Here is a 17,604-nt window from a genome sequence, read left to right on the forward strand (position 1 = left end):
TGGTCTCATTTCAACCTGGATGAACTATTTGCAGTGGACATGTTAGTCTACAGATATAGCCACTTTTCTCTGTTCATAAATTATCCATTGATAGACCTTGACTTTACTCATTTGTTATTTGAAATTATGTATAAGTGGTTTCTGTGAATATGTTTCTGACATAAAACATTCACAATGATGTTTGCTTTGAGTCATTACTACCCAGGTTGTGTGATTAGCTATCTATTACAGAGTATTGTTCTGCTCCTTAATCTACTAACTGCTTCCAAGGTGGACAAGTGAAAACTTCCCATGTAAGTACTTGCGAGCATATGGATTTGCCCAAGTATTTGAATTCCAGGAGCAAAAATTCACTCACAGAATTGTTTGCAGTAAGGGGTCATGAATGCTGTCAAAATGAATTCAAGGATTTATCTAAAAGAGCATTAATGATGTTTTTATTTCCCATGCAATGTTCACCTGCACTAGACTTAATATACTTTGAAACAATATAATTTATTCCATTTTATTTATCTTCACTTTAGCAGAGGCCAGGCTGAGGGATTTCTCCCAAAATGACTGTAAGAAGTCTGCATTCAGATATGTGTCCACAGTTGTTTGTACAACTAAGAATTTCTGGACGATCTCTTCGCCATAGGCTTCAAAATCGGAGTCAAACAAGGACTGGCCGTTCTGTGCAAACACTTGGTACTTGAACCTGATGTTGATTTGAGACTCAACAGTACAGCTGTTGTTAGTCAAGGATTCCATCCCATGGAGAAGTTTGGGCAGGTACTTTTGCAATTTCTGCTTCTCATGCAGTGCAGATATAGACTTCATGCGCCTTGAAATATCAATTCCTACAGAAACATCTATGTTGCAGTCTGAGAAGGGGGTAGGGAAGAAAATCAGTCATCAAATCCAAGCACTATTTTATTATCTTGATTTCTATCTGTACCAGTGACAAAACATGTTCAATTTAAAATTGGAAGAATTAGAGAGCCAGATCTTCAACTGGTGTAAATTGGTGTCACTCCATTGACTTGCATGGGGCTATGTCAATTTACCCCAGCTGAGGAGCTGGTTTATATTATTGCACATAGTCTCTCTAAACCACCTAGCTATGAAATAGCACCAGCACTCAAGCCTGTAAAACTGCTGGATTTGTTCTTCTGGGGCCGCATGCAGGGAGCCTGCCTTAGCCCCACGGCACCAGGGGTGGTGGCAATCCTGTGGGCTGGATCCAAAGCCCTGATAGGCCAGATCCGGCCCACAGGCCATAGTTTGCCCATCCCTGCTTTAGCCACTGTCTGCATAGTTGTGGATGCACTGGTCATGTCCCACCGACCCAGCTTCCAAGCTGCAAGTCTCCCAAATCATCTGTGGTGCTCAGAGCAAGGTGCCTGATTCTGTGTCAGTCTTCTAGACAGGACAAGAAGCTGGAAGTCTAGAAGCACTGAAAGCCATGGCTGAGCTGGGAGCATCAGAGCATGGGCTGTATTTCATTTCAAAAGTTTTCTAAATGAAACATTTCAACCATTTCGAAAGAATTTTTTTTTCAGATTTTCCCTTCCACAGGAAGTTTCTAAAACTGTTACTTTTCATTCCAAAAATGGAATGTTTGTTTGTTTTTTAAAGAATTGTCCCATGGAACAGAATTTCCAATTTTCACCCAGCTCTGCTACCGACTCTTGCATGAAAATAGGAGCTTTGTGTTTCTTATGAGTTAGTCTGCACCCGCTGCTTATGTCCTGCTGAAGTTCTAGGGCCAGATTTAATAAAATAGGAGCTTTGTGTTTCTTATGAGTTAGTCTGCACCTGCTGCTTATGTCCTGCTGATGTTCTATCTGGCCCTAGAACTTCAGCAGGACATAAGCAGCAGGTGCAGACTAACTCATAAAAAACACAAAGCTCCTATTTTCATGCAAGAGTCGGTAGTGGAGCTGGGTGAAAGTTGGAAATTCTGTTCCAAGGGAAATATATATATTTAAAAGTTTCATGTTTTGGAGTGGAAAAAAGAAGCCATGGCATGCTTATATATATATTGCGACAGGGTCGGGCTAGATGGCTACAGGAAAGTGATAGAAGGCAGATATATTAGCCCCAGATTAAGCAGGTCCCTTTTCCCTGGGTAAGGTAACAGGAGCAGTTCCATAACAATCCAGAACTTGCTGGAACCAATTAAGGCAGGCAGGGAAATTGGGACACCTGGAGCCAATTAAGAAGCTTCTAGAATCAATTAAGACAGGCAGGCTAATCAGGGCACCTGGTTTAAAAAGAACCTCACTTCAGTCAGTGAGGGGTGCGCAAGGAGCTGAGACTGAGCGGGTGTGCTGCTGGAGGACTGAGGAGTACAAACACTATCTGGCATCAGGAAGAAGGTCCTGTGGTGAGGATAAAGAAGGTGTTGGGAGGAGGCCATGGGGAAGTAGCCCAGGGAGTTGTAGTTGTCACACAGCTGTTACAAGAAACACTGTAGACAGCTGTGATCCACAGGGTCCTGGGCTGGAACCCGGAGTAGAGGACCCAGGTTTCCCCCATACCCCCAACTCCCTATTGGATACAGGAGGAGTTCTCCTGGACTGTGGGTCCACCAGAGGGGAAGGTGCCTGGCCTGTCCCCCGACCCCACTAGGTGGATCAGCAGATACTGTGGGGATTGTTCTCCTTCCGTTTCCCCATGCTGGCCAGTGATGAAGTTAGCTGAGTGAATGACAGGTTTGAGCCACTAGCAAAAGTGGCCAAACTGAGGGCTGCTGTGAATCTCTGAGGCAAGCAAATCCGCCAATAAGCGCAGGACCCACCAAGGCAGAGGAGGAACTTTAACTACATATATATATATATATATATATATATATATATATATATATATATGTATATATATAAAGTTATCTATGATCTACAGAAAAGTGATTTCTTTCCTTTGCTTAAACACAAAAGTGTGGGACACTTTAGATATACTCAATAAAAGATTTCTGTGACTTACCCTGGCTAGGACGATCTTCCAATTCACAGATTTCAGTGACAACCTTCCTCTCTATGGTTTTCAGCTCTTCAAAATTCTCCAGCACATACACCCTGCGTGCATCACCGGCAATTCGAAGCAACTCAAATGAGTTTGGACTTCCTAGGCCAATTGCAAAGATGTGTATCCCATCATTCCTCAGAGCAATAGCTGCCTCAACCACCATGTCGTTAGACTGCCCACCAGTAATCACTACTAGGCTTTGCAAAACTCCTTGTTTTTTCCTGCCACCATTGGCAGTCTCAAAAAAGCTCTTGACAAACCTCAGACCTTTGCCAGTGAAGGTGGAGGTCTTTAACTGGACAATGCTGTCAATCCATTCCTTTATGGCTGTGTCGGAGTGGAATTCATTGAGATATATTTCCTTCTGGGGATCTTTGCTGTACTGGATCACACCAACTTGGACTTTGTCCTGAGCGATAATAAAACTGTCCACGATTTCCTTCATGAATGTTTTCATGGCAGAAAAGTTACTTGCAGGTATTCTTTCTGACCCATCAATCAAGAATATAAGATCTGCCTGTTGGTTGCCACAAGCTGCAGGGGGGGAAAAATGTACTTAGCTATGCAAATCTGGGAGAGTTCAGTCATTGCCTTCGTTCTCATCCATTTCACCTTTCCAACACCCTGCCCTCTTTGGGTGAAATTTCCCTCTGGGCAGAGATGCCAGCACAAGGGCAATCCACCACATAAGTTCCATTTAAACCCTTAGGTCCTCTGTGCAGAAAGAAATGTCACCATGTATCAAGTAGCAAATGCTGGGAGAAACTAGCTCCTGGACTCTTTATACACCATAACTATGACTTATTACAGAGAGGAGGTGAGACTAGACTATGCAGAACCTGTGCCTGAAGTCAGGCTGTCAGGAGAATAAGGTTAATCTTTAATTCTCACTGAATGACAAGCAAGTGGTGGACAGTCAGCAGGTGTAATCAAGTAAAACACCATCCCTTTCTCGCCAAAACCTGAAGTGTCATACTAAGAAAAATTGCTTGCATTCTAGGAGATGAATGATGAGCTTCCTGACTGCCTTGAATGGCATGGGAACCAGAAGCTCTGTTGGTTTACTAGAAGGTTGGGCAGTTTCTTGTTTGTGAACAGGTTTGTGCTGCAGGAGCTATCTATCTCAGGTGCATGACATTTATTACAGGCAGCTTCTCGTCAGTGAGCTTGGTACTTCAAACTGAAAGTTTACATCAGAATTGTACAATGCTTGTATATTTCAGTGAACTCAATACTGTAGATAATGTAGCAGTAAAAAAGTGATTGTGGTGAAAAGAAACCAGCACAATATGCTAGGAGAAGAGTGTGTAGAGCAGTGGTGGGCAACCTGTAGCCCATCAAGGTAATCCGCTGGTGGGCTGCCAGACAGTTTGTTTAAATTTGCATGGCCCACCACAGCTCCCAGTGGCTGTGGTTTGCCGTTCCCAGCCAATGGGAGCTGAAGGAAACAGCAGCCAGCATTTCCCTGTGGCCCACACCACTTCCTGCAATTCCCATTGGCTGGGAACGGCGAACTGCAGCCACTGGGAGCTGCGGGCAGCCATGCAAATGTAAACAAACTGCCTGGCGGTCCACCAGGGGATTACCCTGATGGGCTGCAGGTTGCCCACCACTGGAGTAGAGAGTCTTTTCTCAAGAATTGTTTGAGGTGAATGGAGAAGTAGGGTATCCAAATAATGTGGGTATTTTCCCCATGTCCCAGAAGCACTTTAGAAAGGGAGGACATTCTTCTGCTGGGAAAATCACCCATTTTGCAAGCCTAGGGCCACACTCTCAGTGGGTAAAGGCCCATTTGATTTTTCAGCAGACAGAACGTCTGTGCATATATTTACCACAACCACAAACACTGTTACCACAAATGTGCACACAAATGGGTCTTTAGACACTTACATACACATTTGCAGTTGTCCTGCTAAATATAGGTGTGTTATTGTGGTACATTTCTACAAGCACAAGCGAGCCTCTTCATGCTGAAAATTTGCCTCTCGTAGCTTAATTCTCACATAGTCAGTGGTGAAAATAAGCCGGTCCAGTCCGGTACGGCATACCAGAAAGAGCCAGTACACAGCCGACCATACCAGCAGGACTGCTGATGGGGGGGCCAAAAGGGGCAGCTTCCCCAGGGATCGTTCATTTCAAGGAAGCCTTATATAGGACAATTATGGAGTAAGGTGCCTATAAGGGATGTTTAAGCTAACCCAGGCAATTGGTGCTTACCTTATCTCTGGAAGTACAAGGGTTTTTATGCTTGATACATTTTTATTGGCTGAGTGAAGTGAGGCCCTTTACCTCAATTTCATGGCATACCTCTGTCTGTCTGTGACAAATAAATAAGAAATAATGGGGGGGAGAGGGCATGGGGGTGCACATAGAGCCCCTGGTATGGGGAGGGAGAAAGGGAGACTTTGGCATAAGGAGAAGGGGGAACAGGGGGCACACAGAACCCCGGGAGGGGAGGGAAATGGAGGAGCCCAATATGGAGGGAAGAGGGATATGGAAAAGGACACAGAGCTCCTGGCATGGGAAAGAGAAAGGGTGGCCCTGGCATGGGGTGAAGGGAAAATGGCAGGACACACAGAATCCCTGGCATGGGGAGAGGGACATAGGGGGGTCCTGGTATAGAGAGAAGGGGGATGGAGAGCACATAGAACTTCTGGCAGGAGGAGGAAAGGGGGGACTCTGGTATGAGAGAAAAGGGAAACAAAAGTCCTGATCCAACAAAAGCACTTGAAGCACACAAATGTTCCCATAAACATCAAAGGGCTTAATCATGTGCTTAAAGTAAAGAACATGCTTTGCTGGAAAAGTGCATAAGAAAACGATAGTGAGGGAGATCTGATTTTTGACACGTGTTCTGCTTTCCATACTGGAAACTGTCTCTACACTATTTCCACCCACCCCTTAACCTTGTCTCAATAGAACATTTTAAAAATGAATATTACCTGTGACTGACATTGCCTGTGACAACCTAGATAATCTGGATAAATGGGAGAAAACCTATAAGAAAAAAAAAAACAACAGCTCAATTTAAAGGTCTCACTTACCTGGCTTTGCCTCATCACATACTGTATGAGTGAGGTTTTCGTATAAGCTTTTCAGTTCATTATAGCTCTGTGCAAAGAACAATTTCTCTCGCTCTCCCACAATTTCTTCAAGCTCTGTTCTACTCGCTTCGTCCACTCCAACAGCAAAGACATTGATACCATCTTGCTTCAAAGGTTTTGCTGCTGCTGGAAGATTTAGCAGAGTACGTATTCAGTGAGAAATGATCCTGAGGATCAGGGCTATAGACCACAGCCCCAAACTGAACATTGTCTTTTCCAACCACTGAGTCATTCACCACAGTCTCCATGATCCTCTGCATGCCCTGGAACTTCAAGTCTATGAGGCTTCTTGATCCATGCACTGCAAATATGATGTCTGCAACTTCAGTCCTTTTGCATGCTGTTGTTAACAAAACAAAGGAAACAAAGCAGCAATGTTATGATCAGGTCTCTCTCCTCCTTGCTCCCCTCCGAGTAGTTCTTTTGATCCAACTGCTAGCTGAAACCAGAAAGTGCAAGGACATTCCAAAAAGCAAGATACAAAGAAAAACTAAAAAGGAGGGCTGTGGGCATTTCTTTTTGTCCAAAAGAAAAATATATACCTGCCTGAAAAGAAATAAAATATGGCTCCTGAGGAAAACCATGAGACTATGGTCTGTAAAGAGAGTGGTCTTATTTTCTGCTATTGCATTTCACTTTACTATCATTGGTTAATATCACAATGGAAGAAAAGCTGAAGATCTCTACTAGAAATATGTGGGCAGAGAAGAATCAAACCTTATAAAGGATTAATAGTAAACACAACAAAATAAAGAAGAATTAGAGAGACCCAACAGGTTATTACTATCACTTACAATCCTCCGGGTTGCAAATTTCAAACAGAATATCCTTTTCCAGAAAGGTAAGGGAATCATAGTTATCCTCGAAGAACACTTTGTCTTGACTGCCAGCAATCTCCACAAGTTGGGAGTTGTTTGCCTGGAGAACACCAATGGCATAGATGGTGATACCTTTGTCCCTAATGGTCTCAGCAGGCTCTCTCGCGATATCTTGGGCCTCCCCATCTGTGATCACTATGAGATACTGTTTTACTCTGGGTCGCCCTCCTTTGGGTTCATCAAAGTAAGAGGAGGAAAAAGTTAGGGCTTTCCCGGTCATTGTTCCAGATTTAATCTGCCTGATTCCCGAAATGGCTCTCCTTAGGTCAGTCTTGCTGCTGTAGCTGTTGAGTTGGAACTCATCCTGGGGCTCTGAACTGAACTGCAACAAGCCAATCTGAACTTTATCAGCCCCAATATCAGACCTGTTCACAATCAGCTGTATGAAATCCTTCATCTTCTGAAAATCAACAGGGTGGATACTCTCAGAGCTGTCGACCAGCAAAATAATGTCGGCTTTCATGTTCTTACAGGCTGGGAAAGAAAAGAAAAGAAAAGAAAAGACAAAATTCTGAATCTCCTCCTGAATGTATTTGCCAACCACTCAGACTGAAAACTACACAGAAAATCGTGTCTTCCATAGCAGACCTCAAGGAAAATAAAAGCCTAGTGTTTACTAACAACTAACAGTTACTGTTAAATTCTAAATAGTAAGGATTTATGTTCTGATGGTGAAGATACTGAGTTTCATCTCCACTGATGACCATGGCATGTATAAATATGTAACCACATCCTGTTACACGGGCTCCTTCCCCCATCTCAGAATGCGGCACCGTAAGATTTATACACTGCCCTTGATCCACAGCCGCTCTGGATAAAGTCAGTAATGTGGCCCTAAAATGAGTACTTCATTTTTTTTGACAAACTCACCTGCTCCTGCTCAGACTTGGGGATCCAAAATCAAAGCCTTCATCTATCTCCTTTAGAAGAGCAATGTTGTTGTTCTGGACTGTACCAACAGTGCTCAAAACGTGCGTTTGTTTAGGGTCTCAAATAGTCTAGCATTAGATTATAGGCACTTCAGAGCAAGGGGCTGCTTTCTGTTCTATATTTGTACAGTACCTAGCACAATGAGGTAGGAACCTTCAAGAGCTACCATACTGCAAATAGTAAATATATATATTTTTTACATACATAAGGCCATCTTTAAGAATTTCAGCCTCTGGTGTCAGACTTCATTTTCTTTTGTGAGATGTTCAGTTAACGAAATTATACCCTCCCTGTGTCAGAAGGCGAAGGACAGCCTGGATTTCATCTGGCAAAGCATGTTGCGTCTTCTGAGACAATTTACACAAGAGTGAAGTTGTTTATTCCTGTTTATTTAGCAAAGCTATCTTCAATATGCACCACATCTGTGCTGGGCTAATGCAAATAGTAAATACTATTAATTATTATAATGAGCACATCCAGGTGCTGTCTACTTTCTAAGCGATTGGAGTGATTTAGGAAAACCTCTTACCTTCTGGGGAGCAGATATCCTGCACAATATCATGTTTGATGAGCTTTAAGGAATCAAAGTCATTCACAAAAAACATTCGCTCTTCTGTTCCTGCGATGTCTTTCAGTTCCTTTTTAACTGCATACCTGATGCCAATGGCATATATAACAATCCCTTCTTGTCTCAGCTCTTCTGCTGCCTTTGTCACCTGATCCTGGGATTCACCATCCGTAATGACTATCAGCATCTTGGGAACATTGTCCCTGGTGGCCTTTGCAAAAAGACTTTTCATATACCTTAAAGCATCTCCCGTATTGGTGCCAGCTCCTGACTGATGAATAACACGGACTGCTACCTTTACCTGATTCACACTGTCGTACTGGCTAATCACGAGTTCTGTTTGAGGAGTGCTTGCATACTGAACCACACCAAAGCGAACTCCATTGGCACTGACCTGGAACGTGCGGATCAACTCATTCATGAATACTTTCATGTCCTGGAAGTCATTTGGGAATATACTGCCAGACCCATCCATCAGGAAATAAATATCAGCTTCCTCTGTGTCTACACAACCTAATTGAGAGGAAGCAAAGGGAAAGGTGAAAGATCTTCCAATTACTGCAGTGCTACAGTATGGTTTAATAGCAATCACAAAAAAAATGCTGGCTATAATATTTAGTGTTGGAAAAATTACTACATTTTCTAAGCCAAGGGCAGACAAAAATCATAGGAGTCAGGATAACATATGGGGCCAAATTTTGCCTAATTTACACCCTGTACGCACATATAACTTAATCCAAGCACTTGGCATGTGGCCACAAGGTGTTCACAAGTGTTGCAGGACTTGCAATGCCAAAGTTCTCCAAGACGAGCAAGGCTATTGACAACCTATTGTCTGCATCAGTGTTCACCCAGATCCATGTGGATATATGTGTGCATTTTTGTGTATACAGGACGACACACAACCAATTTTGTTTAACTTAAAACGTGGCTGCTAACACTGTAGCAAAGCACTCTTTCAATAGGATCGAGCCAGCTGTAAATCAATGCAGTACTTGTCCCACACAGTTGAATTATCTTTCAGCCACCACTAAGGCCCATTGCTTGGATCAAGGGGATACTGATCGTACCTCTGAGGATGATGGCGATGGTTTGGCACCCCAGAGGAGGCTTGGCCAACCCTGAGGGCTGACCTAAATTGTGCCCCTTCCTACCACAGCCCCTATTGGTGTTGCAGTGGCATGGAATAATTAGCGGGGAGGAACAGCCCAGCTCCTAACCCACACCTGTTCCTAACCCAATATGCCCCCAATGTCAGGGTCTCCTGCAGAGCTGGCTCTGTGCCTGGCAGAGAGGCCCTTGTATCGGTGGTATTCACTGGTGGTGAGCCTTAAACCCGCCCTACAGCATCCTTGCGTCAGCTGCATCACCATGCCTGTATATTTACCACTGCTGGTGGGTGGAGGGCAACAGTACATGTCCCCTGGCCATGACTTCCAAGGCATGGGACTCTGGAGATAAATAGGGTCTTCCAAGAGGTCAAAGGCAAAGGGGGATGATGTGAGAGGGCAGATGAACTCAACCCTCCTTCTCTGTGTAGATAGGGAGAAGATCCATGAAAGCTTCTTGAGTGGGAGGGAGTCCCCTCCTCACCCCAAGCTGTACATTCTGATATCACCACAAGTCTCATTTTTCAATGATAATGTAAAAAGAATATGACTGAATTCATGGCCCTGGATACTTTATTTGACAAAGATAGAGGGCCACAGTCTGCTCTCAGTTACACTGATGCAAATTCAGAGTATATCCTTGAAAGCCAATAGAGTTACTGAGTTTCCATCAATGAACCTGAGCAAGATTTTGGGCCGGATGTTATATGTCTCTCTTACCTTCTTTCAGGGTCCGTGATCGCACTGGGACTACAAAGGTTTGTGACACAATCTCACTGCAAAGCTGTTTCTTTATTTTCCATTTAATATTTGACAGCTGCAGAAAAGATTCCAAGTTGGTGACGTGTTTCCTTGCGGGATACGATACAATTTTATCCAGCTGGCTACTCTCTGAGATATTCTTGGTGCCCAACTCCATGATGTCTCAGTTTAGAAGCAGGCTCATCAAAGTCATCGTAAGACTGGCCATCAGTGATAACCACAGCTAACTGCTGTACTCCTTGATTTTTCCTGCTACCTGCCTCTTGAGTCAAAACCTTCTTCCTCAGGAAATCTATGGCAGCACCAGTGTACGTACGCCCACCTCAATATGGCAGTTTTGTCAGGTAGTTCAAGATATCTGATTTGTCCTCAAACGTATCCAGGGTGAACTCTAGCCTTGGTTCATCATTGTACAACACCAAGCCAACTCTGATATTATTTGGGCCAATATCCAGAGCATTGACTATTTTGAGCAGAAAGGTCCTGGTCAGCTGGAAGTTTCTTAACCCAATTCTGCTGGATTCATCCACAAGAAATACAATGTCTGCTACAGATGCTCTGGAGCATAGTAAAAGCAAACTAATCAAAGGAAAAGGACGATAACAAGGTTACTGTAGGTTAGACTGCGGGATCACTGAAGGATACAATTGGGATAGTTTATTAAAAGAAACCAACAGCACAAATAATGAGCTAGATGGGAATGAAAGAGAAAACCAGCTCCAAAATCCTACAAACTTCAGAGAGTTCAGATTTAGATCTGAACTTCATGGTTCAGGCCCATTTTATAATGAGTCTGAATCAGATATTAAACAGATATAAAGGGATATTAAACTCCTTTTTGTCCAAATTATGGAGAAGTTTGCAGATTGAGTCTCTCTCGCAGTCAAACCAAGACACTTAATCACACTACCACAGGACTTTAGGGAAGTTCTTCTTTGGATCTGAATCTGGAGTTTCTTCCTACGGCCCATCTCGAGAAAAAAAAAGTGAACAGAAAAACACTGGGCAAAATCCTCCTCTTAGTCACAATGGGCCACCCCTCTGAAACCAATAATAGGAACTCCTGGGTGTAACTGAGAGCAGAATTTTACTGCATATAACCAGTGCAGGTAAGTATTAGCAACTTTATGTACACAGATACTGCATCCTTACTGCCATGTGGCTACCTCGGCGGTCCAATCTTTCGCAAGCACTAAATTCAGACATCTGCATTCTGCCCCCTTCTACCTAGTCATTTGATATTTCTCTTGTTTATGGGTGAATTATAGAGTTTCTCTTCCTACAAATGTATTCAAGCAGCTGTTTTCACTCTCGTGACATACTATACCTGCTGGCACTTTTGCATCTAGGGTGGAGTCATACTGTTGTTGAACTGATAATTCCAAAACATCAGTAATGTCCTGGTGCAGCTGACTGATGCCCTGCACTCCATTGACTTGGTAAACCAAGGGAGAGGTGGCTATCACCTCCATTTCTTCCCAGTCCGAATTTTGGACACCGACTGAGATGACTTTCACTCCGATCTCTTTCAGCTCCTCTGCAGCTTCTGCGACATCATCCTTTGATTTGGCAGAAGTGATGACCACTGCAAACTGGGGGGTGCCTTGGCTAATTCGGCTCCCAGCCTCTTCTTTGAAAAAGACTTTGTGCAGAAACTCCAGGGCACTTCCTGTCTGCAAAGGGCCCCCCAGGAATGTGACACGTCCTTGGATGTGATTGAGCATATCTTCCTTGCTCTTATAGGTGTTCAGTAAAAACTCCACATGGCCTTCCCTGCTGTACTGGGCTAGGCCGACCCTGTATTTGTCAGTCCCAACATCAAGCTGGTCAACAATTTGGTAAATGAAATTTTTTATTTGCTCGAAGGTAAAAGACCTCATATTCACAGAAGAGTCAACGAGAAAAATAATGTCAGCATAGTGCTTTGTAAATGCTGAAGAGAAAGAAAAAATGTGACAAATTAGTGAAAGGGGTGGCTGTCAAATTGGAATCAAGTCTGGATTTGAATTGTAAACAGAACTGAAATTGTAACTACTGCACTCATTGTTCTCTACTCTTTTAAATTGAGAATTCTACAGCCTATTGCGTGGATGGTGCTGAATTATGACGAAGTAACATTATATGACCATTGTTCCTGCAGCTCTCTGGAATAGACAAGCATCCCACGAAGCTATCCCTGTGAAAACTTCCATGGGGAAAAAAAATCCCATTTTTGACCAAATCTACATCTGACTATATTTATACATGTGGGACCCTAGACTTGCTCCCATTGAATCTTCCATTTACTTCTACAGGAGAAGGATTGAGCCACTGATCTTTATGCTCTGGGGCTTCCCGTTCTGTTAAATCACAGCTTGTATATCCATAGACCAAACTGCACTTCTACTTTTGTTATTGAGACATAATTTCCATTGAAGGAGTTTATCTAGCTAAGGCTAAGGCTACACTTACAGCAACATGCAGAGTATGGGCACAACACATGTAGCTGCACACTGAATTGAAAGGCAGGCTGCATCCACACTTGTTACTGTGGTGTGTATCTACACACTGCAGCGAAAGGCCTTTTCCCGCTGCCTCCTCTCTGCCAGAGCTCTTCTCCATTGCTGGAGGCTTTCACTGTCGCAGTGAAAGGCTCCAGCCACAGGGTGGCAGTGGGACACTGCACTGCTAAAAAAAGCTGTGTAGACATGGGAGGCGCTGCTTGGGCATGTGGAATACATACCCTGGGGGTTCAGGCATGCAGGCATCCTCTTCTACTCGCTTAAGCCATGCTTCACTGCCTGCATTGCTATTTATACCCATGCTACCTGAGAGTGCAGTGTCTTTACTCTACATTCTGCCGTAAGTGTAGCTGGACCCTAAGGGGCTTATATGAGCCCATCACTGTACTATCTGAGCTCCTTGCAATCTTTAATGTATTTATCCTCACAAGATTCCTCTGAGGTAGGGAAATGCTAACACCCCATTGTAAATACAGGGAACTGAGGCAAAGAGACTAAATGACTCGCCCATGGTCACACAGGCAGTCTGTGGCTGAGCAGGGAATAAAACCATTTTCTGAGTCCCAGGGTAGTATCCTTGCAACTGGATCATCTTTCCTCTGTGATATTTTTTGTGAGGAAAAAAAATCCCTACTGAAATGTGATTTGCCATGGGAAACATCAAATGGACACAGAAGTTTTCATTTAGTATCACAATACTATTTCAAACTAAAAATTGTTTCATTTTAAACTGAAAAAATATTTTTTGTTTTTTCAAATTTGGGAGGAATCCCCTTATTTTTACTTTCCCTCCTTTTCCCCCTTTGGAAAAAGGAAGGGGAATTGAGAAAGTAGAGAAAAAATGCTTTTCACACCTTTGACTGTTTAATCAACACTATGAAATGGTGTGAAAATATAGTTACTGCCCCCCTGGCCACACACACAAACACACACTTTGTTTTCCAAATTCTGGAAAACAGTACAGAAGTGTTGGACAGTGGAGAAACCCCAATCTCGAAATGAAAAACGTTGGGAAAATAACAAGTTTTCATTGAAAACTACATTGATTTTATTTAAAGAAAAAACGTCATCAGAAAATTCTCAACCAGTTCTAGTCAGATGGAATTTTAGCTATTTCACCTAATCTGTGAGCCTGAGCCTGATTTCACTTAAACCCTGACCTTGGAAAGCCCCTTAAGCATGTGCTTAACTTTCAAGTATAAACTTAAAACCCACTGACTTCAATGGAACTCACCTACATGCTACAATTTAAGTACAAGTTAAAGCTCCCCTCCTGAATAGAGATGCTTTCCTGAATTGGGGCCCAAATCAAGATTAACTCCATCAAAGCCAGTGGAGTTACACCAAGGTAAAACTTGTGTAAGTCAGATCAGAATCAGGATTGTTGCATTGGTACACCAAAAATGTCTGAAATGCCACCATTGTAAGGGCAAGTTATTTACCTTTAATCTGGCTCTCGACTGCAAAGCACATGGTTTGCAAAAGGCTTCTGGGGAGATCTTGAAGGAAATCAGAACTGTCAATACCAAACAGAAATTTATTTAAAGGCTTGTTGGCTACTTCCTGAAGCTCAGTTGAATCCTGGACATTGATTCCAACCACATAGACAGAGATGCCTCTGGCTTTCAATTTGTTGGCTGGATTTTGACCTCATCATTGGATTCCCCATTAGTGATCAGGATGACTACCTGGGGGACGTTTTCCAGAGCTCTGCTACCAGCAGACTCAGTGAAATACGTTGTCCTGACAAAATCCAGAGTTGTGCCTGTGTAACTCCCTCCGCTCTTATATGGCAAATTCTGTATCTGTTCCAGAATGTCACTTTTCAGTGAATATTGATTCAGCAAAAACACCTTGAAGGTCTCATTGCTGTACTGGGCCAGTCCAACCTGGATCTGATTGCTGCTCACATTAAGGCTTGAAAACAGGATGTAGAGGAAGTTCTTCACTTTCTGAAAGTTTTCTGGGCCAATACTTGTTGAAGTAGGCACTAAAAATACGATGTCAGCCAAGGTGGCTTTTGTGCAAACTACATGAGAAAGGTGACACAAAAAATTAAAAGGCAAGTTGTTTCATTTCTTTCACAGTTGTGAGCTATCTTCATCCTAAAGGATAAGTTGACTTCCCCCCTACCAACCAAAATTAAATGGTTTTCAAACTGATTTTTTATTTTTGATTCAACAAAGTAGGTTTGTGTTTAGAGTCTGCCAACCCACGGTGCTATTTTGGATATTTTAAGCTAAACAGATACTGTAGGAACTTGTCACAGTAAGTGTGTGTTCAAAGTTAGTTCCTCAGAGTGCCTGTATGAGGTAGAGAAAGGGATAAGGAAGATGCAATGAAGTTAAGACCCACGATTTGATTGCATGTCACAGTTTTAAACACTTCACCTATGAATATGAAAGAGAAAAGAGTGGGGGGGAGGAGAACAGGGGCTTGTGGACATACCTTGGGAGAAGTGGGTGATTTGGTTCACCTCTTCTACTGTGCTACAAAGCACCTGTAGCATATTATGAGAGATATCCTGCAGATCAGTGAAGTCTTCCACTTCATAGACGTGCTTGTCATCTGGATCACTAGCTATCTCTCGAAGCTCCTCCAAACTAGCATCTTTGATGCCAATGGCATACAGTGTGATGCCTGTATCCTTGACTTCCTTGGCTGGTTCTTGGATATTATCCTGAGCCTGCCCATCTGTTATCACCACTGCAATCTGGGGGACGCCTTCCTGCCTTCGACTTCCAACAGTTTCCTCGAAGTGATTCTCCAGCATGAACCGTAAGCTCTCCCCGGTTTTTGTGCCCCCTCCTTTGTAGTGTAATGCTTGTATCTTCTCTAAGATGGCTTCCTTGCAGTTTTCATAGATTCATAGATATTTAGGTCAGAAGGGACCATTATGATCATCTAGTCTGACCTCCTGCACAATGCAGGCCACAGAATTTCACCCACCACTCCTAAAAAAGACCTCACACCTATATCTGTGCTATTGAAGTCCTCAAATTGTAGTTTGAAGACCTCAAGGAGCAGAGAATCCTCCAGCAAGTGACCCGTGCCCCATGCTACAGAGGAAGGCGAAAAACCTCCAGGGCCTTCCAATCTGCCCTGGAGGAAAATTCCTTCCCGACCCCAAATATGGCGATCAGCTAAACCCTGAGCATATGGGCAAGATTCATCAGCCAGATACTACAGAAAATTCTTTCCCGGGTAACTTGGATCTTACCCCATCTAAAAACCCATCACAGGCCATTGGGCCTATTTACCATGAATATTTAATTACCAAAACCATGTTATCCCATCATACCATCTCCTCCATAAACTTATCGAGTTTAATCTTAAAGCAAGATAGATCTTTTGCCCCCACTACTTCCCTCGGAAGGCTATTCCAAAACTTCACTCCTCTGATGGTTAGAAACCTTCGTCTAATTTCTAATCTAAATTTCCTAGTGGCCAGTTTATATCCATTTGTTCTTGTGTCCACATTGGTATTGAGTTTAAATAATTCCTCTCCCTCTCTGGTATTTATCCCTCTGATATATTTATAGAGAGCAATCATATCTCCCCTCAACCTTCTTTTAGTTAGGCTAAACAAGCCAAGCTCCCTGAGTCTCCTTTCATAAGACAAGTTTTCCATTCCTCGGATCATCCTAGTAGCCCTTCTCTGTACCTGTTCCAGTTTGAATTCATCCTTCTTAAACATGGGAGACCAGAACTGCACACAGTATTCCAGGTGAGGTCTCACCAGTGCCTTATATAACGGTACTAAAACCTCCTTATCCCTACTGGAAATACCTCTCCTGATGCATCCCAAGACGACATTAGCTTTTTTCACAGCCATATCACATTGGCAGCTCATAGTCAACCTATGATCAACCAATACTCCAAGGTCCTTTTCCTCCTCCGTTACTTCTAGTTGATGCGTCCCTAGCTTATAACTAAAATTCTTGTTATTAATCCCTAAATGCATGACCTTACACTTCTCACTATTAAATTTCATCCTATTCCTATTACTCCAGTTTACAAGGTCATCCAGATCCTCCTGTAGGGTATCCCTGTCCTTCTCTAAATTAGCAATACCTCCCAGCTTTGTATCATCTGCAAACTTTATTAGCACACTCCCACTTTTTGTGCCCAGGTCAGTAATAAAAAGATTAAATAAGATTGGTCCCAAAACTGATCCTTGAGGAACTCCACTGGTAACCTCCCTCCAACTTGACAGTTCACCTTTCAGTAGGACCCGTTGTAGTCTCCCCTTTAACCAATTCCCTATCCACCTTTCAATTTTCCTATTGATGCCCATCTTATCCAATTTAACTAATAATTCCCCATGTGGCACAGTATCAAACGCCTTACTAAAATCTAAATAAATTAGATCCACTGCGTTTCCTTTATCTAAAAAATCTGTTACTCTCTCAAAGAAGGAAATCAGGTTGGTTTGGCACGATCTACCTTTTGTAAAACCATGTTGTATTTTGTCCCATTTACCATTGACTTCAATGTCCTTAACTACCTTCTCCTTCAAAATTTTTTCCAAGACCTTGCATACTACAGATGTCAAACTAACAGGCCTATAATTACTTTGATCACTTTTTTTCCCTTTCTTAAAAATAGGAACTATGTTAGCAATTCTCCAATCATATGGTACAACCCCTGAATTTACAGATTCATTAAAAATTCTTGCTAATGGGCTTGCAATTTCTTGTGCCAATTCTTTTAATATTCTTGGATGAAGATTATCTGGGCCCCCCG

The 17,604-nt window shown here is 42.9% G+C and overlaps 1 protein-coding gene across 1 annotated transcript in view; it reads right to left on the reverse strand.

Annotated features, from left to right (window-relative positions):
- Positions 1 to 495: 495 nt before the first annotated feature.
- LOC144930176 (collagen alpha-4(VI) chain-like) overlaps positions 496 to 17,604 on the reverse strand; it is a 41,059-nt gene continuing 23,950 nt past the window's right edge. Inside the window, 7 exon segments of the mRNA XM_078851331.1 lie at positions 496 to 863; positions 6,905 to 7,462; positions 8,448 to 8,999; positions 11,685 to 12,290; positions 14,301 to 14,507; positions 14,510 to 14,887; positions 15,289 to 15,702. Coding sequence (XP_078707457.1) covers positions 496 to 863; positions 6,905 to 7,462; positions 8,448 to 8,999; positions 11,685 to 12,290; positions 14,301 to 14,507; positions 14,510 to 14,887; positions 15,289 to 15,702 — 3,083 coding nt within the window.

Source organism: Lepidochelys kempii, chromosome 2 (genome assembly GCF_965140285.1).
Source record: "Lepidochelys kempii isolate rLepKem1 chromosome 2, rLepKem1.hap1, whole genome shotgun sequence".
Lineage (NCBI taxonomy): Eukaryota > Metazoa > Chordata > Testudines > Cheloniidae > Lepidochelys > Lepidochelys kempii.